Source organism: Columba livia, chromosome 3 (assembly GCF_036013475.1).
Source record: "Columba livia isolate bColLiv1 breed racing homer chromosome 3, bColLiv1.pat.W.v2, whole genome shotgun sequence".
Lineage (NCBI taxonomy): Eukaryota > Metazoa > Chordata > Aves > Columbiformes > Columbidae > Columba > Columba livia.
Genome location: NC_088604.1, coordinates 4390807 through 4413312, shown reverse-complemented (window position 1 = coordinate 4413312; position 22506 = coordinate 4390807). Strand labels below are relative to the sequence as shown.

Sequence of the window (22506 nt, the reverse complement as noted above, 5' to 3'; positions counted from 1 at the left end):
TTGGCTGTTATTCCTTGCCTCCTCTTTGCAGTGGAAAATTAAGAAAGTAAGACGTACAAACAAGCACTGGAGAATAGATGATGGCCTCCAGCACTGATGGAGAAGCTGTTATACAAGGAATAAATGATCGGACAGGATTGTACATTGTTCGAAATACAGACAGGACCACAATTCATTTTTCTAGCCCTCATCGGGTTCAGCACAGTGAGTTCACACAGAACAAAGAGCTGTTAAAAGCAAAAGTGTTGGTCCATTAAAACAGAGAAATTACTCAAGAGCTCTGTTTGGACCTATTTGTTTGGCCCCTGTAGCCATGTCATCAGCACAGAAAGGACCAGGTCTGGTTAAGAGGCATCATTCAGGCAAAAATAGGACATGAGGCTTCTTTCACCTACCCATTGTCCCTACCGCACTGCTCCATGACCGTATGTCTCAGAGGAGAAGACCTTCAGCAGTGGTTATTCTCTGAAATCTCTGCCTGGGATAGTTCTGGAAACCACATTTCACTGCGGTCAGAATTTGCATACGTTTGGAAAAATGATGAATTTCCTTTTCTTCTTAAAAAATAAAATGTCAACTCAAACCCCAACTAGGTGAAAGGGCTCAAAAATTAGAATTTTCATTGCAGATTTGCAACTCTTGTCAAAACCACTCTGAGTCACTTATTCTCTAATACTTTCGAATTATGACACTTTCTTGCAACACGAAATGTTGTGGCCAGAAGTCATTTACCTGTGAGAAAAAAAAAAAAATGGGTCTTGACTTCTTAAAATGAGATGATGAATGACCAAGATTTTCAGTTTTTACCCAGCAGCAGGCAAATGGCCACAGTGTAAATTACTTTATTACTCAGTCTGCCTTATCAAACCCACCTGGCAGCCCTGACTATAAGCCCTGGGATATAGGTACATTGACTACATCCATAATAAAACTTGTTTTCTGAACTAATTTGGTCTGAAAGCAGTGGGCGGCTGAGCGCAACCCGGTGGCCAAGCAGCTACTGGTGAAGGGCTGGTGTCTCGGCACGTAGCACCAACCTCTCAATGCTCCACGCGACTCCTTTTCCAACAGCGTTGCCTTGCACCACTAACAAAGCCACAAGGTGGTTTCATGGGTGTTGTGTGGTGCCCTGCACGGAGAAGGTTCCTTCCTCTTCCCCAAGCAGCTCATGAAGGCAGATCATAGAATCATAGAATAGTTTGGGTTGAAGGGACCTTCAAATCTTCCCCAGTGCCACCCCTGGCACGAGCAGGGACATCTTCACCAGCTCAGGTTGCTCAGAGCCCCGTCCAGCCTGGCCTGGGATGTCTCCAGGGATCCTGAACCTCATGGACATCATCGCAGATGATGAGAACTGAGACTGCAAGGAGGTTGCACCTATTTAGTGATGCTGCCTCATCTTTCCTCCCCCTTGGTCCTCATCCTGATACAGTTCAAAATTTCAGCCTCAGATTCTCATTTTTACTGTGCTTTCTGCAAGTTTTCCCAAAAAAAAGTAAGCCTCATCATACTGGGAATGAAGCTAAAGAGCTAAATTTCATCCTCATGAGGCATTTGAGAGCATGAAATCAAGAATTCCAGCATCCCATATTCTGGTATGTCTCCTCTCTTGCATCAGCCAGAAGAGTATACACAACTGCACAGATAACCTCATGCACTGCTGCATTTCTTGTTTCGTTGTCCGATTGAAGTCAGGGGTGATACACTAATGTAAAATCGCAAGCTGTGCCCATGTAGCAGCTCGTATTTGCAATTTTTAACAGATGGAACTGATAAAACTACACAAGAATTTATTGTCTTTTTTTTTTTCACCCAATGGATGATGCAAAAAAATAACTCTCAAATGTTCTCCAGAGAGTCTGTGAGATGTTTTTCTCCCTATTTTCAGTTTTGGAAATTCTGAGCAATCTTGTGCAGCCACTCCTCATTTACTGCAGAAAAAGTCAGAAAAGTATATGTAGCTGGAGGTGAAAGAGGCTGATAAACCTGCAACTGGCAACTCGTTTTGAGATAAGGATGAATACACTGAGGACTTCCTGGTAACCTTCAGAATTTACTTCATTTCAGATAAATTTTAACTATAGTGGTCCCAAAAAGGAAGAATAAAGATTTTCCACAGGCTGGAAATCTGACATTGATTTTGTGCAAAGAGAGTTTCTGATTTCTCTTGAACTTGGAGCACCACTCTGCAAGGGATGGGTGGGTCAAGCAGAGATCCTTCCAAGAAGAGCGAGGAAAATATAAAATGTGCAAAAGTCTTGAAAGCATGACCCAAGAGGAAAAGGAGACCTGAACAATTTGTCCCTGTACCCACTGGGGATGGGAAATAAATGTCTCAACCTGCAGTAGTGAAATTTCAGATGGAACTTTGGAAAGGGAGGAGATGCTGAGGGACCCCAAGTCCTTCTCCCCCTGCTTCCTGCCATTGGCTGGGGCCAAGGTGTGGGCGAGAGACAGGATGCGAGCAGATAGCACAGTAAACAGAGAATTTCAAAATGAGTTAATTGCTTGTATGAACCATTCTACCAGCTTGAGTGTGAGCCAATTTTATGCATAAAGGGTTTCTTCTTGTGTAGTTTGTAACTGGTTGTGAAATGTACTGCCACAGGATGTCTTCGAAGCCATGAAAATAAAGCATTAACAGAGAGATCTTTAATAGATAACAAAACCGTTTGGTCATTAACATCATTGATAACCACAAAAAAAAAAAAAAATGAGGAGACACATTAAATCGTCGGTGCACAAGGGAGATCCTTACCACCTCTGGTGGTCTGGTTTCAGCCTACCATCAGCCAGTCATTGCATGTCTCAAACTTTCCATTACACATAGACAAGTACCTTGTGATGGCCAGGAGATATCTTCCCTCCCATCAGGTGTCAGGTGCTAATTCAGCCCAACTTTACAATGAACCCTTGGGCACGACTATAACACAAGTAGTGATGCTGCTGCTCATCAGGGTCCAGCTGGAATGGGATCACAGAACGGTTTGGATTGGAAGGGACCTTCAAAGATCCCCCAGTGCCACCCCTGCCACGGACAGGGACATCTTCACCAGCTCAGGTTGCTCAGAGCCCCATCCAGCCTGGCCTGGGATGTCTCCAGGGATGGTTCATCCACCACCTCTCTGCCCAACCTGGGACAGGCTCTCACCACCCTCAGGGGCAACAATTTCTTCCTCATGTCCAGCCTGAATCTCCCTTCTTTAGTTTAAAACCATCACCCCTTGTCCTGTCGCAGCAGCCCCTGTTTAAAAGTTTACCCATATCTAATCAAAGAAGTCATATCCCACACCCACCTCCTGGCAGCATAAAGCCCCTCTCCACTTACCCAGGCTACATTACAGTTACATATTAATCATCTAATAATTACCACAGAGCAGACAGAAATTTCCTGCCTCTTGTTCAGTCTAACTCATGTATCTGGAAGCCCTTTTTTCCTCCCTGTCCCTCCAAACAGCAAACAAAAAAAAGTATGAATTGACTGGTCTAATTCCTTTATGTTGACTCCCTGGTTACTGAGCATCTATTAGATATTAGTCATGCAACAGACGTGTCAACCACTGGCAGTAACCACAGCTGTCAAATAACTGTGATATTGATTTAGCTGTGTTCGGAAAACTTAGGCATGCAGGAGGGCACGATAATTTCTACTGCAGCTGCTGGGGAGGAAAAGCAGAAATATCCAATAGAGGAAAAAGGTTATTCTATCTTTTCTGCTATGTCTCCTGTACAAAGATCAAGGGGTGGGAGGCAATGGGTGATTTAACCAGTTTGGAAGGGACCTCTGTATCTCTCAGCCACCCATCCACTCAGAGCAGGATTACATTAAATTAAAATTAAACCCCAGTGTTTAATCAAGGTTCTCAGAGCTTTGCCATGTCAAGCTCAGAGTTTCCCTCAGATAACCATTGCCTACAGGTTCAGTCTAATCATTGATATCCTAGAAAATACCTCCACAAGGCACAGCAGGTCATGCAATGCTTGTTTGTAAGAAGAGTGTTCCTTTACTTTATAGGCATGTATAAGAATATGTACTCAAGAGGAAGAAAATGCATTCTCTCGAACAAGAAAACAAAGAAAATATGTATCTTCCTGCATGTGAATAGAAAAGCTCCTTATTTTTCAAAAGCAGCATAAACTTAACTGATAGTGATTGAAAAAAATGGTTTAAGTATTTTGAGATATTTGCCATTTCTCTTTTAATTTACAGCAAGCTCAGTCAGGACACCAGAGCTCTGGCACTAATTCACACTGTGACTTGGAGAGGTGAAAGTGTCGTCAAGACCAACATGCTCAGATTTAGGTGCCTGAAGGCTCTCAGCTGGGTAAAGTACTTAAGTAGCAACTTAATCTCAAAAAAGATTTCACCAGAGCTAAGAGAAGGGCTAGGCTTAATTTCAAAGGCTTTAAATAATCTTCAGTCTTTTTGTTCCAGTAAGATTTTGTTAGTGTCCCAGTTTTCAGATCCCTAGTTAAGAGAGAATGAAGTGTCAGAACAAAAGAAATGCCATGAGGTAAAATCTAATTTCACGGAAAAAAATCATGTTCTATTTTTTATTTCACTTCAGATTGGGAAGAATCGGAAAATAATCATTTGGATCTGGAAAAATCTTGGAACAAGAAATGTGATCGTTTTATTTGTATAATTCAGACCCTGTGGAAGCATCTCAAGAGGTGTATTTTCTCCTGACATCCTCTCCTCTTGCCTATGACAATTGCAAGTGAAGGCGTTCATCACTCAGAATAAACCGTGGAAAGTCTTTTGGGGTTTTTTTCACCATTGCAATGTCACATTACATTAGCCATGTTTGAATGGTTAACTAGTCACCTTTCAAGTACTGAGGTAACCCAAACCACAGACACATTTAGGGTAGACAAGCCTGGATTTAGGGTCAGGCTGCTTGAACCTGACCTTCTGTTGCCTTGCATGTTTTTGAAATCTTTTTGCTTCTAAAATTGGAAATTTAACTAACCCACTTTGAATGGATATTTCTGTAAACGGCATAAGAGAAAACCCCTTCTGAGGGAACAATTTCCTTTAACCTGTACGTCTCTAACTCTAAGAGGGAAACTGAGTTACACCTTTAACTTTTCAAGCATCAGCGTCTTTTAAACAAGCTGCTATAGGTCATGGCTATCCCAGAAACTGCAAACTAAATTCTACCCTTATTTACATCCTCCTTTGCACGGCACAAGGTGAGTAAACCTTGGACTTACACATAAATATTAAGCAAATGTAAAAAACATTCCTTATTTGCATCATTTTCACCAAAATTAGACCTGAGAAAAGAACATGCATCAGCAGATCAACACTAACTGTTACTTCATTATGCCTGTCCAAGCTACTTGTAACTCACTGTCAAAGCAAAGTGATGAGAGTCATTTAGAAATGAAAAAGAAAGAAAATTTAGAGAAGGATAGATTCAAGGTTCAACCCCTTCTTTCTAAAATGTAAGCTCCTTTTTCAATAATCTGTCTGGAATTCAGTCTATGAGCAGCATCAACATTCTTGTGTCTGTCCATCACCCACCTACTCCCCAGGATTCTCATCAGAGAAGAAGGTTTATTATATCTTGCAGTTCATTACGATCAACATCATTAGCTGGGAAGCTGCAGCCTGAGAGATTTGAGCCTACCCTTCTTCCTATGTACCAGGTTTTGTAGCACTATGGGTGAAGAGTCTTTCCTTGGGAGATGTTTTGTTGTCCTAGTTAGCTATGCCATGAACTATTTGCCAGGGACAAGAAGACACTGTAGGTTAGTGACTGGGATATTTGCCTGGGAGAGGCATCAGTTTTCTAGTTCCTGGTCCATTATCTGCTTTATCCAAAATTTCCACGTCCCTACTTTGCTGCTGATTGGCCGAACTCTAGAGCTCTGACCTATCGATGGATATGGAATGACAGCACATAAGCCACCAGTCCCAGAACACCCCATACATTCCAGTGACCAAAACACTAGAGGGCCGTTAAGTTCCTAAAAGCAGGTGAGAGGAACAAATACAGACATCCCTCCTTGCAGGCAAGGTCTTTTTCAGGGTCAAGCCCATACAGCTTTTAATATATATTTGTGTTTCATCCAGACATCTGTCTAAGAAACAAAAAATAAGGCAGTAGCTGTCAACCAGAGCAAAAAGGATGATTCAAAGTCAAAAGGAGGCACAGCCCTGAAGCAGCCCAGCCTCTCCAGATCTGCAACCCCCTCACAATATCCTACTGAAAATCTAGAAAAATATCCCCGGATTGGAGAAAGGGGTCCTGACTGTCACCATGTCAAATGAAGCCCATCCACTCAAACACAGGGGTTTAAATATGGCACATTTAAATACTAATATGGCACGTTACAGCTGCAGTATGTTGGTCTTACAAGGATGGAGAGACAGCAAGGTGGGATTGGTAGCTGCACAGAATCATTGTTCACTGTCACCCAGGACACAGGGCTGGGACACATGGAGTCATGATGCCTTGGGGCTACACAATGCACAGTATTTTAGCTCCCTGTATTTTCAAGTGTGCTCTATTAACACCTATATATCACAGACAAGGTGCCTGCAGTTCCTTCCAGTTTTCCTGCCTACAAGAGGAGTCGCCTTGCATCTCTCAGCTTTCACAAGGTTTCTCTTGATCCCTCTGTCCACTCCCTACATCACACATACAAGCTTTAACTATACCTATCACACTTCCCAGACTCCTTTCCTTAGGATCACAAGCCCTGTCTCATAGCACAAAAGCCTGAAGTGAACTGTAAAAATGGCAAGCTCAATATCAATAATCACTTTTTATTTTTTTCCCCTAGATGGAGAATGATTGAATTTGGGAACTCTCTATCAAGAAGCATTGTGGCCAAAACTGGCATGTCACACTTGAGGTGTAGCTGTGGATAAAACCAGCCTGATCCAGACTAGGATGTTTGAGAAAGAAATAGGAGTTTGAGAAGGAATCTGGGTCCCCAGGCACCAAAGCAAGTGGCAACACATGGCAAGTGTGGAGAGCAATTGGATGGGGACCAGCTGTCTAATATGTGTCCAAATCAGTATGGAAAGACATTAGATTGACCTAGGAGCAAATGGATCCAATGTGGCAGTGCCAGGGACATAAGTGTTTTTGATACCTACAGAATCCCAAGCCAAGAGCATGCAAAGCATCAACTTGTGTTTGTCTAGATGACGACTCTAGTCCCAATTTAAAATTACTTACTTTATACTTGCTTACTGCCGTGTGCACCAATTTTCTTGGTGGTTTTCTTATATCACCATTGAGTTTTGTTACTACTTGTGTGATATGGCTGAAGTAATGACATCATCTACAGATCTAAGAAAGGGTGAGCCCATATCCTGTCTTCCACCTATGTCAATGGAATATATACACTTACACTTCTTTAATTTAAGTTATGGTCAGAAACCACAGCTACGGCTGGGAAAAAAAAAACACCTACTCCACATAAAGTAGGACAGCACAGAAGCCCTTATAAAAAGTCCACCAGCAAATGTGCCCAGACACCTTCAGTTCGACAGAGACCAGCACAGCATCAGCCGTGGTAAAAGAAGTAAGATGTCTCCGATCCTTTGTGCTTCTCTGGTAAGAACTTGCTTTCTGTTTTTTTATCTGCAATTTGATAGAGCCATATTTAAATTCTAATAGATGAATGCAGGAATGGTGATCTACCCCCACCTTTAAAATGCTTGTTTAAACCATTAATAACTGAAAATAATTAAAACGGGAGACTGCTGAATAGTACCAGCGTGGGGCAGCAATGAGACTGTTGGGTGTATTAGTGAATGGGGCTTCTACCATGTTCTCTGAAATCAAGAAATACATTGAAAACTCAACCTTGCAGTGTCTTTTTGTTGCTATATCCTTTCTACCATCTCCTGTATTATATTATTTTGTATAATTGTGGGGTTTTTATCATTAAATTACAACTGAATGTATACCATACATGTCAGCACTGTAGTAACTAGTTAATGAAAGCAAGCATGGAGGTTATACATATTTCCATAATTACTCCAGCCTGCAGCATAGACTTTAACCACCAGCTGGACTCCCTGTGGGTGAGTTTTGCAGCCCCGCAGAGGAGTCATTAGATGTGCCGCGCTACCGCGACTGTACCTGGGTTGTGTCCTAAATGTGCCCTAAATTGTCTTCAGTTCAGATCGCTGCTCTTAGCACTGCTGGCCGTGCTGTCAGCCAGTGATTCTGCCCACGGGAAGGTGATACACCCCAGAGCCAAGCCAGAGAGCCTCTTCAAGCAAGCGTATGCTGGATGCCTGAGCCAAAAACACTCAAAATTCCCTCAAACTGTGAGAGTCAACATAAGCATCAGCACCATGAACCAGGACACTAAAATGACTCCTAATGTCAACAGCCGCTCCCTGGCTCCATGGGATTACAGGTATGGTCTCTGTTCCTAACGGTCTAGAAATACGCTGGCTGGCCTCGTCAAGAATTATGCTAAGGTTCTGTCCATGTCTTTGCTATTGGTGCTTCACTGCTGGGAGATTTTGGAAATACAAGGGTATCCAGAGTCCATATAATACTTTTTTGAAAGATAACCAACATAGAAAGGAGCACAGAGCAAAAACATGTTCTATGCTGACATACAGAAGGCAAAGCAAATTACTTTTGTAATTTGATTTATTTGTATATTGGGCCAAGCTTTCTCTTCAAAAGCATTCTTTACCTAAGAATTCGTCAAAAATACCTCAAATAGCTAACATTGCACCAAATTTAGTAGGGATTTAACAACATCAGCATCAAGCCCTAGGAACTTTTCAAGTTTTGGAGGGGAGCTGAAGGTCTTTGGGTCCATTAGTCAGTCTGACATATTGGGAAGCTCAAATAATTTCTAACTAGCCTTTCGAAGCCAGTGCCTATTTGAAGCAAGTTCTTTGCAAAGGCAGTTTCATGGAGTGCTGGCATGGTTTTCTTACACTTAAAAACATGCAGTATTTATTTGCTTACACTTTACTCAAACTTAAAAACCAAGAGAAGGGTCTACTGCCCCTTCATATGGAATATCTCAGGAGATACAAGTTAAAGAGCTGGGAGCCCATAACAATCCAGACTGTCATGATTCTAGAGATGCACCAGCATTTCCATTTCAAATATTTCTCTGTTCTTTCATGTCAACCTACAGGATCGATGAGGACCATGACCGCTTCCCCCGGGTGATTGCCAACGCCGAGTGCCGCCACTCCTGGTGTCTGAATTTGGACGGGCAGCTGGACCACAGCCTCAACTCCGTCCCCATCCACCAGGAGATCCTCGTCCTGCGGAGGGAGCAGAAGGGCTGCCACCAGTCATACCGGCTGGAGAAGAAAACAATCACTGTGGGCTGCACGTGTGTCACCCCCTTGATCCGACACCAGGCTTGAAGGGAACCGGTAGCGTAAGAGCAGGGAGCCATGAAGAAAAACTTCCTTGCCTAACAGCAACGAAATGAAGGGGCCTGATTCAGTATCTACAAAACTAAATGAAGCCATAATGATTAACTAGAATCTATCAGAATATATCAAAAATGAAGAAGTCTCAGTTAAAAAAAAAATAATATTATATATATGTATATGTATATATTTTTCCCCAAAAAAAATCTTGAACTCTGTGAATTCTGAATCCAGACACCTTCATGTGCCAGGCTGAAAAAGTAATGGAGACTCTTTACACACCTTTAGTTTACACTTTGAAATGTTTATTTATGTAATTCTATTTATACTGGTGGAAAATTGAGTAATAATGTATCTGTTTATTTATCTTTGTATAATAATAATAAAAAAAATAATTAGCAAATAACTCTGTGGTATTCTCCTTTCTTTCTGAAGAAGCCTTTTTGATAAGGCAAGAAATCACTCAATTCAGTTATGACCATATAAGAGATCTGTATAGTACTAAAACCTAAAATTTTCTTGATAACATCTAGCTCTGTTGCAGAATAGAAAACTCACAGTAAAGTTTGGGCTTGTATCATTAATACCATTCTACCAACAGAGAAACTGAGATACCAAGAGTAAAATTATTTACCAAGTGACACCCAATAAATTCACAATAAAGACAGACTAGCAAAAAAGCAGTGTATAACTAGCCAGTTATACACTTAATTATCCGATTGGAAAAGAATTTGTAAAGACAGGTTCAATGCAACATACTGAATGCTTCTTTGGGGGGAAAAGAAACTCCCTCCCCTAAAATGGTGAATTTGCATTGCTGAGTTTTAACTTTGGTCTGATGTAATCTATGAATTTCAATCCAACCCATTTCCACACATTTTCTGTGGAGCAGAGTCACTAGCTGGGTACTATGGAGAAAAGCTCATGAATGAGACAAGTGGATAATTGAAGCAATTAACCACACATTGCTAATTGCAATTGTAATTTTCTCCGTGATCGTGTCCTCCCAACACGTTGGCTGCCAGCGCTTCGAATGTAGATCACACTGCCACAGCACTTCTACCATGGTTGCGATGGGACTTGTGTAGGTGGGTGTCTAACACCGCAGGTGGATTTATTGAGAGCATATTTGGGTTAAAAGTGCTCAGATGAAAATGTTCCGTGTTTTAAAAGGCATGCTGGTTTGCAAAGACGTGGATGTTTTATTTTTTTGCTGCCATCTCGAGGAGGTGTGACCCTTCTCCTGCACTGGCAAAGTGCCATTGGTAAATGCTACAGCAAAAGCAGAATTTCTAGAGATCCAGAGGTCAGGGATGCAAGTCCTTAATGAGAGAAAAGGTCCTCTTGGGTGAAAGCATCTTGTCCAGATCCAGCTGTGCTAACTGGAGATGTGATCATCCCAGCTTTTGCTGCTGGGGGTTATTCCCTCCAGCTGTGCCAGGGAGTCTAAACCCTCCCTAATCCACTCCAAGCAAAATTAGGTGGGTCAGTCTCTAACCTAAACTCACAGCACAGCCATAGGTTTTGTACCATCCCTTGATCTAGCAGATTTAAACTGGTCCAAGAAAACATTAATTAACCCTGAGTGATCCCAGTATCTGCAATCACAGCAGTGAACTCCTGTCTATGCCTTTAGTTACCTTCAAACACTGATTTAACTTTGCTCATATGTAGGTATCTAGCAGCATACATGATCCTAACTTAGCTTGTTTCCTACCTTGTCTCCTTAAGGTCTCCTGCAGGTCCTGAAGTTCACCCAGCTGGCTGTCCCAAGAATATTAAGCATGGGAACAGACTGTTAAAAATACATCGAGGAAAACCTCTTTGAGGTTTTCAATGAGCTAAATAAATACCAGTCCAGGAAGGCTGAAGTAGAGTTGACTGCCTTGTCTGTTAGATAATCTCTCAACATCCTACCACTTGCTACAGAAGGAACTTCGTCAAGCTGCCTGCAGCAGCCCAAGTAACTTCTAACAGTTAAAATTATGGTAAGTCCCACCCTTTATTACCTGGTAGTAATGTGCAGTTAGCTGGAGTTGGCGCGTGAGTAATGGAGACTAGTTAGCAATGCTGAGAGAGAACTACCGTGTGGAAAAAGTCAGAACCAGGTCAGCAACAAACAGATGATGCAGTTGGAACACTAAAATCACCAACAGCTTTCTGCTGATGGGCTGGAGAAAAACTCTGGTCTCCCTTCCAGCAGCATCAATCTCCCTTGGACCACTTAACAACTCAATTAAATCTGTGCCTTAGTACACAACTCTTATTTACATGAACTCAAGTCAACTTTGTGCTCACCCCTGCAAGATGCTTGGGTGCTGTACATGCTCCTGCAGAAGCATTTAATAGTCTGATCAATGGGATTCATTTGGCCTGAGGACTATTTTCAGGTTCTCTTGTAACTCCTGGCATCAAGAGCTAAGAGTTCTTCCATCACATTGCTGTGTTCAGTTGTGAAGGTGCAGAATAATTTCAAATCAGTGCACCCTGCCTTGAGCTCACTTAATCAGTGCCTTTGTTTCTCTGGGCAAACTTTCATGACTACAGTCAACAGTTATCACGTTCAGAGACCAAAGAGAGCAAGACCCTTCTTTCAACCTTGCACAGCTCTTATCAGTTTGAGGTTCAACACGTAAAGCTTGCTCTGTCTTATTTTGGGGAATTTCAGTGCAAATTCCTGCTTATTTGATGTCCTTTAATGATATCATCTTGTGAGCATGGGGGAAATTGCTTCAAAACCCTCTTCAACACAAAAGTTTCCCATCCAGCACCGCTCCCTGTCTCAGTTTCATGCCAGTTTGCAAAACCTGAGCAGCAGCAGCAGCTTAGCAGCCAGATTGCTTGGCAACCTGTGAGTAAAACCCAGCAGAAAGGGAAGTTTGAGATTGGAGTTGTGTAGCAAATTATATCAGATAACCGTGCTCATCATTGCCAGTTATCAAAGCAAGCTGGACAGATAAGAGATGCTTGTAAAAAGTTGTATAAATTCAACCGTCTGGGAAGTCTTACGATGTGAAAGTAGCCAGGAGTACAGGTTTCACAAATATGAAATAAAAAGCTAACCCAAAAAATTATAGAGGAAAGTTAGAGAGAAGACAGACTATCTTTATTCATTTGCTGGAACAGGGAACCTTGATCATGATACAAACATGTTGTGCTTACTAAGACTGAGGATAAACCAGAAACACAACACTTTGTACTGGTGAAACCACCAAAACTCACTCATAGAAAGCTGTGCCCAGAAAACTGAGCTTTGATCGGAGCCTACACAGTCTGTGACACCCCAAAGAGCATCAAACATGTTTTTAATCTTTTGTTGAAGTTACAGGAAAAGGTAGGAAAACTGAGCTAGTTTTCTGAAGGGAAAAAAAAAAAAAAAAAAGATAAAAAATAAACAAATGGAAGATTTACAGAGAATGGATTTATGTGAAGAGATGAGGACTTGAAGCTGCTACCCCTATCCAGCCCTGGAGAATAATTAGCAAAACCAGAAAACATTTGTGGGAGTAGCAAAGACTGAAAGTATGGTTTAGTTTTGGTGTTGAGTCCATCTGGTATCTTCTCAGCTCCCAAAATCCAGCACTGGCATGCAGTCCCATCCCCACCAACAGCTCTGAGCCTGTCAAGGAACATCAGGCAATCACAGACACTTTAAGCAGGTTGTTGGGTTTTTTTTGTCACCACCTTGCAACAGAAGATACAGACTTGGCCCACACACTTTAACTCATCTTAAGCAAAAGGTTAAAAATAACATCAGAGAACAAAGAAGAGCAAGAAGGGGAAGAAGACCAGGAGAAGGAGATCAAGGCAAGTCTCACGTTTTACCCCATGATGGTGACACTGGAGCGGGTTTCTGATATGATATGTCAGGCCACCTCCCAGGACAGCCAGAACTCACAACCAACACGGAAACTGCCCCCGTCATGTTGGCACCAAACCACAGACCTCACAGGACTGACCAGTAAATTGCTCATCCCCTTAAAATTTTGTCTTTTAGGTCTAACTCTCTACAAGTCATGTTGACTTCTGGATTTTCAAGCCATTGCTCCTCTGGTTTACCAAACATTAATTGTTCTTGGGTTGTTTCAATGTTTTAGGTTGCAACCTTTGCATTCTTAATATATTTCATCTCTGCACATCTTTAAAAGCAATGATTTGGTGGAACAGGCTGACCTGATCTGTAATGCTTTTAAACACCCCCAGGACCACGTTGTCAAGTGTCCAGAGAAGCCTGACTCACATCTGCACGGCAACACATCCACAGGTCAAAGCAGAAGAAGGCATCTCCCAGGTTCACACCACCGCTGTGCCTCCCATGCATGAGCATGGGCTCCCTCCAACATCCCATGAGATCTGCTACACAGCGGAATCCCTGGTTGAGCTGCCAGAACTGGCACAGCCAAGGGGAGAAGCAAGCAAGGGGACAGGGAAAAGTGAGTGAGGGACAAGGAGAAGAGAGGAGGACTAAAAAGGCCACGAGGATGAGGTACTAACCTGTGACCGCAGGTTGCTGAACCCAGCAGGTTACAAGGAGACACTGTGGGACTGCTGCTATACCTACAGCTGTGTCTTCTCCTCCTGGTAAAACACCAAGTCCCTGAAGGTTGCTCTAAGCCATAATTCAGAGACACCCAGCCAGGCATCCAGGGGCTGTGTCTATTGCTGCAAGGGGGAAAAAAATAATTAAAAAAGAAAAAGCAAATCTTTTCACAAAGGCTGGTCCTCAGCCGTGAATTATGCTTGCTCTTGGTGGTGATATGACTGTGCTGTTTACAAGAAGCATAAACTCATCGTTCTTAGATTGCTGGAAATGAAAGCCAACCACCTACCTCATCAAAAAAGCATCACGTAAAAAACAAACAGACTCATATTTACAACCAGCTGCACTCTAAGAATGGTGCCATTAGAAGGAAATAACTCTTGTTGCTCATTTGATTTAGAAACAATCCCCATGTACAAGCACATGCCTTGCTGAGGGGTGTGTGGTTTGCAGTTGATAACACTGGCTGAAAAACCTCATGGCCCATGTGTGAGACTTCCTTAATTAGCTACCTTTGCGTTTTCTTAATTACCTACTTCGTAATTCACCCAATTAGAACAGCCCTTCAGATAAGCTGATGGCTGTTGAAGAGAGCACAGGAGCTCACACCCGTTTAGCTGTGATTAACCCAATGCCCAAGTCATTACGTCTGCAGGGAAAAATGTAGGCTGGTTTTCTCCCCGCAAAACAAGTGAGGACAACCCCACGGGTTAGGTTTATCAAGAAAGAGAGAAGTAGGTCAGGAGTAAGAACCAGGGTGAGCAGCGTGTGAGTTCCTGGTCAGCGGTTACTGTAAGAGCAGAGCTGGCGTTACGCAAGAGCGCACAGAAGACGCCTCCATGGGTTTGCGCTCCACCACATGAAGAGCTTGGTGGTCATAATGAAACAGCTGCTGCCACAGATGAGTACAAATGCTTGTAACTGAATGAGATGGTTTCCCCACCTGGTTACTCACGACTTGTTAAACTGGTTCCCAGTGAGCCACGAGGCAGGGAATATACACAATTTGACAAACAACCACCAAAGGAGTCATCTGCACACAATGATTGTCTGACCTACCTGGGGAGGACACCTGCACCAGGTGTATCTAATTTAAAGGAGCTTCTGGGCAGACAAAGTGGAATAAGAAAAAGCTTGTGCATAGGTTCACCTTGGTCTAACTGCAGGTGAACAAATACAGGCTTCAAACCTCCACCAGCAGAAACCAGAGGTCTGAGAATCTGGCTTAGATCTGGGTGAAAGATGAGTAATGTGTCAAAAAAAAAAGAAAAAAAGGCAATGCAGTAGAAATCTGATAAAATAATAAACAGTAGAGTCTTGCTAGGCTGTGCTCCTTGTGTAGCTACGGGGAATAAAAGGGCAATTCCTCCCTTCCTAAAGAGGAAATCCCACCCTGGAGGAGTTTATTCCTTGTTCCCTTGATGTGAAGGGATCCTCATCCCACTTCAAGCCCAACACCTAACATTTGGCTGGATAAAGGTCAAGTCAAATGAAGAGATGAAGCCATATTTGCACATTTCCCTACATTCCGGCTCAGCCAACCATCCAGCAGCTGGAGGACAAGGTTGTTTATAGGGATGACATCTTGTCTGGAAGAGGACAGGACAGGCCTTTCCCAGCTTACATGAACCAGGCTGGACCCTCAGCCCAAATTTCAGCTGCAGCCCTGCAATTTGTTATCTCCCACTTCTTTTTCCACCATCCCCAGAGACCATCTGGAGAACCTGGCTCCATTGTCAACACCCCCTGTATAACCTCACCACTTTCAGCCCCTTTTTTTGCATCTTTTCATATATTTAGGCCGCAAGTTGTTTTGCGCTCTCTCTTACTCATATCGCTGCACCGGAAAAAACCCGATCTTTGCCGAAATCTCTCAGTGCTACTGCAGCACAAACTCATTCTCCATGTCTGCTTTCATTTTGAGCTGCCATAATACGACGTTCTTTTAAATAAAATACAATTTTTATTCAGTGTATAAGTTATTGAATAAATACAGATAGACATTTACCAGTTTTTTTGATACTCTGGACACATACCAAATTATAAATACGGTTATAAATAGAAAACGTAATTAGAAATATAAACACTAATATTAATTCTTCACCATTTTAACACTAAATGCAAGTGGACTCAATCATGTCCCAAAATGTCCTGCAGTAATACAGCCACTGCTCCCCATGGAGCAGCAGTGACACAAGCCTGGACTCTAATTAGAATCAGGCCTAGTGACACTTAGGTCAGATTTACACTAGAAATATGTGAGTGAGCAGGGAAAGGAAAGGGGCTCTGGGATGAGGAAGGGAGGGAGAAGGTGCAGGAGGAGGAATCTTTTGTGGCAGTGCAGTTTGGCATGTATACATTAGGGCAATTTGCTGCCAAGAACAACTTTTGAAACTTTAATTCATTTGAGTTATCAAATTGATTTAAGCTACAATTAAGGGAAAAAGGAAAAGTAAAAAAGCACTGCTTTACTCCCTCCCTGCTCATAGACACAAATAAAACTTTTCCTCCGTTCCCTTCTCTCCCTTTCATCACTAGCAACTGGTGATTCCCATTCTAAAATCCATGAATTAACAGCAAGAATCAGTACTTTTAATCTGCTCAGATTTGGAAAGAAGTGTCGTATTGAAATCCCGGGATGCAAGGTGGGCGACTTCAGGATTTCTCCAAAGGGATGTTCACAGGAGACATTTCTTCTTCCCAAAGTTTTTTTTCTCCTGCTAATCCCTCCTAGGACTGATGGTGGATGACGGGAGCAGCACACGTGCAGCCCACGGTGATGAGTTTCTTCTCCAGGCGGTAGGTGGGCAGGCAGCCCTGCAGCTCTCGCCGCAGCACAAGGATCTCCTGTTGGATGGGGACGGAGTTGAGGCTGTGGTCCTCCTGCCCCAGTGGGTTCACGCAGCCGGACAGGCGGCACTTGGCGTCAGCAATCACCTGGGGGAAGCGGTTGGGGTCTTCATCGAGCCTGGGGATGGGAACAGAAAAGGGCTTTATGTGCTTGCACAACATGGTTTGGTAGGATGTTCTTGATTTATCTCCATGAAAGGACCACGTTCTTTATCCGTGTATCCTCATTATGAGACAAGGACAAATAATTTCCCCATTCTCAACATTTTTGGAATTAATTCCCAGAAACTGAATCAATTTTGAAAGGGTAATACTGCCATGTGTTTTTTTAGTAGTGGATGAATGGAGTGGATCTGGGTAAAATACAGAACTGATCACAAGTGGGTCGTTCATTTTTGTTTGGTTTTCTTTCAGCTTCAGCATTCAAAAACTTCTTTCAGCTATGGAAATGTGAAATTACAATGTACTGACATTTTTCATTTCCTAGAGGAATAATTCTTTGACAAAGATTGACAAGAAACCATTCCAATGATTTCCCCTTGCACTGCAAACAGTTTCCCTTGGAGAAATCTCACCCAACATCAAAATGAAAGTCTCTGTCAAAAAGTGTTTGCAATATTCACAGGAGTCCAGGCTTTTGCTGAGAATCAGCCACTGTTCACCATAAAAAAATACCTGTGTAGCATGGCCAGTGCAATTTAGATAACAACTAAACAGTTACCTGTAATCCCAAGGAGCAAGAGACCGGTTCCTGACATCATGGACCATCCTAAAGGCATGATCTGAATTGCTGATACGGACGTCAACTTTCACCGTCGTGGGGAATTTGAGTTCCTTTTGGTCCAGGCAATCTTCACTAAATCTCACAGTGCCACCGTTCTTGTTGGGTTGAGGAGGAACCACCCTCCTATGGGGTGAGCTCCTTACGGTGAGTGCTAGAACCAGCACCAAAACCAGTAATCTGAACTGGGAGAGAGAAAGGTGTCATTGGCTCAGTTCAGTCAAGAGAAAGAGAGTACAAAGAGCTAAATCTTGACTAGACTGGGCCATCAATGGACCATATAACTAGCAAGAGGAGAAAAATGCAGACCATAAGTCCCATCCTGAATTCCTTCATTGGGCAGTGGCTGATCTTCATACTTATATTTGAGCAAGAGGGACCAGCACGAGCAAGTGGCGTGATAATGCTAATAATAATACTCCATTACAACACATGCTGAACTCTGATTCAAAATCTGACTTATAGTTGGCTCTGCACCAAGAAGAGCATCTCTCCAACAAGCTATGAAAGGTCCTCCTCCACAGTCAAACAGCAATGTCTTGTGATCTACAAGGTGGGTGAGGACTCAGCTGAGCCCATGCCTAAGCTTAGAAACCCGGATAAGCCATACACTTTCTCAGGACAAGAAAGGCTGGCTACCTAGTCTGCGGGAAATTACCCTCTCTTGATGAAATCTGAGATCTTTGTGCCATTTCCAGAAGCTCAGGTTTTAGGAAAAGAAGACCGATAAATGCAAAGCTTTTCATAAAATCACAGGATTTGACAGTGCTACAAATACTAGCCAGGTTGAAATTTTAATGCACATTCATTTCACAATGACATTTGAGCAATTTTGATAGCATGTTGCCTGAGAAAAGCACTGTCTCTCCCAATCCCACATCAGCATTGCTGCCCTTACAGATAAATAATGGGTAGTCAGCTCCTCCTTGTCACTCAAGCATCAAACCCATTTGCAAAAGCTCAAGAGAGAAAGCATCTGTATCAGACAGACTTAGCATCCCGTTCAGTTCCCACTAAGACCAACAAGAGTTCCTCCTAGATAACAGCATCGTGAGATCTTCATTCTGCTTTTTCTCTTGCAGTAAATATATCTTAATGCTTACGCCAAATGTAAGTACTTACCATGGCAGCATAGCTGGCAAAAGCCATGGCAATGTCTCTGGTGCTTTGGGTGGATGCACACAGCGACGAAGCGCAAGAGTTCTACTTCTCCGAGACCTCTTCCACTCCGTGTGTGTCTCAAAGCCGGTTGTAGTCTCCTTTTTATAGTGAAGCCCAACCACTACCATCCTTTCCACTGCAGCATACAGCTGGCTTACCTGACCTGAGGTTAGGAGCTGATATTTCATTTTCTAGCCCACTTCCTTCCGTCTACCTCCAGAAAGAAGAGGGCAGATACTATGTCATCAGAATCCCAAATCAGCCAATACAGTTGATGCAGGCAGATAAAGAGATAAGGAAAGAAAAGGAGATTAAAAGAAAATTTCAGACAGGTTTTTTTTTCCCTTCCCACCCCTTCTTTCTAATATTAGTGTTATCTCACCACAGACCCGTCTGTGGATGCACTTCCACGTGCCTCACACAAACCAAACGGCAGAGATCAGCAAGCTGCCAAGTCAAGCACCCAACAAGGGTTTCAAAATGAGGACAGGATATGGAACTGCACAGCTGAACCTCCCTTTGCTTCAACTGCATGATCCACCTCCACCTCATCCCGGGGATGCCTATGTCCTGCTGTGACCATGCAGGATGAGATTAGATGCCCAGGGGAAGTCCTCCTGGTGGACCTCAGGACACCAGGACCTGGGACAACTTCCTCACTCGTTGCTGAGATGCCATGTTGACACACACTGGAGAGCTCTTTGAAAAACTCATGCACGTCCTGTACGGGCCCTGAGGGCACCAGTCGACCTTACTGACCTTGACCAGCATCACCAGCAGCCCCATTTCAGTCCAGCGTTATGGCACCAGTCTCTGCCTGAGCTGTGCCGTAAGAGTCCTGCTTTTCTCACCGTTCTCTGATCTTGTCTACTGGATGGACTTCAGAGAAATGTTTCTCCTGGATGGACTCTTGGATACGCATGGTAGACCATCGCCATGGCCATACTGTACTGCATTTTGCCTAGGTCTCCTCTGAGTTCCACATGAGCTGGATAAAATATATTTTCAAACAGTTTGTCTCTCATTTTAAAGTGTCTGAAAGGGCTGTATTCCCACCACCATGGCACAGGCTGTAGATGGTGATAGCACAGCAACATGTTGAGGTGTTGGGTGAAGTGTGGGGCCAGCCGGGACTGTAGGACCCCCTTTGGGAGCAAACTCACATGGAGTCAGTTTCCTGGCAAGCAGTTGGGAGTCTCTTGATTATCCCATGAAAAATCCCACCAAATTTCATTAAGTCACAAATGTTTATAAGCCTTCAGCGTGTACAATGTGTGGGCTTGGCAGAATTTAGCCGCTGAAGTCTGGATGGGACTGCTTGCTCCTTAAGGATTGTCCCAATGTGCTCTGCTGGGTCAGTGTATCACACCTGTTCAGTTAAACATACATTTAAGCCCTGAGAGCAAGAAGAAGGTGATGCTGTCCTTGTTCGGAATTGCCAAATCCAGTAGCCCCAAATTCAAACCCAATAGAGACGAGGCTGCTACAACTCCATCCTCCACGTCCCTCCAGCAGTGAAGCTGAGCACGGATTCTCAATAGTTAAGTACATACACACACAAATGCAACACGTATAATATATATATACATATGCAGATGTCCAGCCACATGGATCAACATGGGCAAAAAACATCACTCAAGTGAACTCAAACAGGACCGATGGCCTCATCTTGTTCCCCTCTCTAGCTGATCAGGATGAAAGCCTGTTAGTGGAAAATAGGTACAGGTAGATATATATAGAGATAGATGATAGATAGATAGATAGATAGATAGATAGATAGATAGATAGATAGATAGATAAAAATGTATTGCTCCAGTTATTTGCCTTAAACCATCTCTCCAGTAGCTGCCCCTGGATTCCCTGGTTCCCCCATTGCTTCATGCACAAACACACATCAGTGGGTCTTCCCAGCAGCTACTCCAGACATGACCTTATCGATAGCCAACCCCCAGATCCTCAGCAGCTGCTCTAGACCTCCCAGTATCCCCCAGCAGCAAATTTACAGACCCCCTGGTCTCTCCAGTATCCTACATGGACTTATATGGGACTTTTGCACCAACACCTGGGGCTAGTCCAGCTTTATGTCTTTAGCATTTCCACGCTGACATACATACCCACACAACGCACACACACACCAGACCTGTAGTTGCTGGGCTTTATGCAGCACTTTCATTTAGGTTAGAGAGTGAAATTACACTTAAGAAAAAGAAAAAAATAAGGCACACTGACCACCATTAATGTGCGATCAGCCCCGATTATCCCTCTTCTCATTGTCCTGTTTGCTCCTCACTGATCCACCCTGATGCTTTTCTTTCCCCAGCTTTGCCGCTAGCCTTAAACATCCCATAATAAGTCTTGCACCATCCCCAAATTCTCTACACAGCACACCATAACGAGCAAAGCGATGTGGAGAAAGCCTCCAACATCGCCTTGTCTGGTGGGTCCCACAGCTGGACGTGGGTTGACCGTCTTCCTTGGATAACCCTGAAAGAGCAGGGTCATGGGCCCCATTGGCACTACATTATTTGGGTTCCTCCACCTGGCACTGCTCCTCTGCTCCTTTGTCTTTGTCGAAAATAATGATAGAGCCTAACAATACCCATTTTATAATTAGGGATAAAAATAACAAGGGAAGCAGGAGCAAGGGCTCTACTGTGTGTGATCCAACAAGGACCAGCCGCGAACTAGAGCAGAACGACCAATGCACATGCTGTTTCCCCAGAAGAACCAGCAGCTCTCTTTGGGAGTAAAAGTTATTTTTATTGTAGAAAAAGATCATGTAACCAGTTTGATCAGTTTCTCTGTGGAGAAAACCCCAAGAGAAGCTTCTCCCAAAGCCATGTAGTCAAGCTCAAAGAGAAAGACTGAAGCGCAGGACTCTTCACAGAAATTCAGCTTCAGTCCTCCAGAAAAATCAGCAGATTCATGGCATTTTCAGTCCTTCAGAAAATCAGGAGCCTCCTACAGATTCATGGAATTTTCAAATGAGAAAGGACTAATCCAGTACCCGCTCTATTACCTCCCTTGAAGAATATCAGCAGAAATCTCCATTGACTGATGGTTTTTGTCACTGCAGGATGTTGTCACGATTTTGTGGTCTGATTCAACTGATAGTTCAGAGACCAGCAACTCGTCTCACGTAAATTTTTCATATTCAGGTTACCAAGTTCTCCTGAGGTAACACCAGTTTTGTGACACATGTTCCTATTCTGACTGTTGACATCTGTATGTCCACAAATGTATCTACAGAGACTCAGAGTGCGGAAGACCAAAAGAGGGCAGAATTACCAGAATTCCACTTTTACAGCCCAGAAACCGACCCCCTTTTTTTCCCCTGACCACTTGCAGGGAAAGGAAAAGGGCACTGCCATGCAAATGGGTTGGATTTTGCAGGTACAGGGTTAAGCGGAAACTGTTACGGGCGATGAAGCAACGACGTTATCACGTCAAACGTTGGGTTGTTCACCCTGACCGTCACTTTCCACTCGCATCTGCAGTCTTCGGCGGCTTATCATTTCAGCGAGGATTCCCTCCTCTTTGACCTGTAATTTCCTACAACTGAATTTGTCTTGAGTTAAAATTCAGTGAAAATGTGATCTAAAAGAGGTCACTTAATATTAATCATTGCGGGGGAGGGGAGGAATACTCGTTATCTCAAGAAACAGTTCGCTCTCATGTTGTGAGGGCTTGGAGCAGGGTTGGGGACTTGGAAATCAAAAGGAAGTTTTAATATCACCAAGAACTCTTCTACATTTGAGTTATTATAAAAAAAAAAACCCTAAAGTTGATACC

The 22506-nt window shown here is 43.2% G+C and overlaps 2 protein-coding genes across 3 annotated transcripts; one reads left to right on the top strand and one right to left on the bottom strand.

Annotated features, from left to right (window-relative positions):
* Positions 1–1494: 1494 nt before the first annotated feature.
* On the top strand, positions 1495–9710 carry LOC102088729 (interleukin-17A). Of its 2 annotated transcripts, XM_005502857.4 has the most exons (3): positions 1495–7577; positions 8147–8391; positions 9136–9710. In XM_005502857.4, exons 1-3 carry the CDS (start codon positions 7551–7553, stop codon positions 9371–9373), a joined length of 510 nt encoding a protein of 169 aa, XP_005502914.3. In that variant the 5' UTR covers positions 1495–7550; the 3' UTR covers positions 9374–9710. The 2 variants fall into 2 exon arrangements, with proteins under 2 accessions (XP_005502914.3, XP_064911727.1); XM_065055655.1 differs by having other exon boundaries at positions 1495–8391.
* A 6267-nt stretch (positions 9711–15977) lies between these two features.
* LOC102088912 (interleukin-17F) lies at positions 15978–18702 on the bottom strand. Its single transcript, XM_005502858.3, has 3 exons — positions 18676–18702; positions 17494–17738; positions 15978–16890 (listed from the first exon to the last, which is right to left on the bottom strand). The coding sequence occupies exons 1-3, from the start codon at positions 18700–18702 to the stop codon at positions 16653–16655; spliced, it is 510 nt and encodes a 169-aa protein (XP_005502915.1). The 3' UTR covers positions 15978–16652.
* Between the last annotated feature and the right edge of the window lie 3804 nt (positions 18703–22506).

What these genes read in the sequence shown, in the direction of transcription:
- LOC102088912 (XM_005502858.3), bottom strand. Translation starts at nt 18,702, where the DNA reads ATGGCTTTTGCCAGCTATGCTGCCATG. An exon ending in TTGCCAGCTATGCTGCCATG is followed by an intron (nt 17,739 to 18,675) that starts GTAAGTACTTAC and finishes TCTCTCTCCCAG; the next exon opens with TTCAGATTACTGGTTTTGGT. An exon ending in CTTGCTCCTTGGGATTACAG is followed by an intron (nt 16,891 to 17,493) that starts GTAACTGTTTAG and finishes TCCCATCCCCAG; the next exon opens with GCTCGATGAAGACCCCAACC.
- LOC102088729 (XM_065055655.1), top strand. Translation starts at nt 8,084, where the DNA reads ATGTGCCGCGCTACCGCGACTGTACCTGGGTTGTGTCCTAAATGTGCC. An exon ending in CTGGCTCCATGGGATTACAG is followed by an intron (nt 8,392 to 9,135) that starts GTATGGTCTCTG and finishes GTCAACCTACAG; the next exon opens with GATCGATGAGGACCATGACC.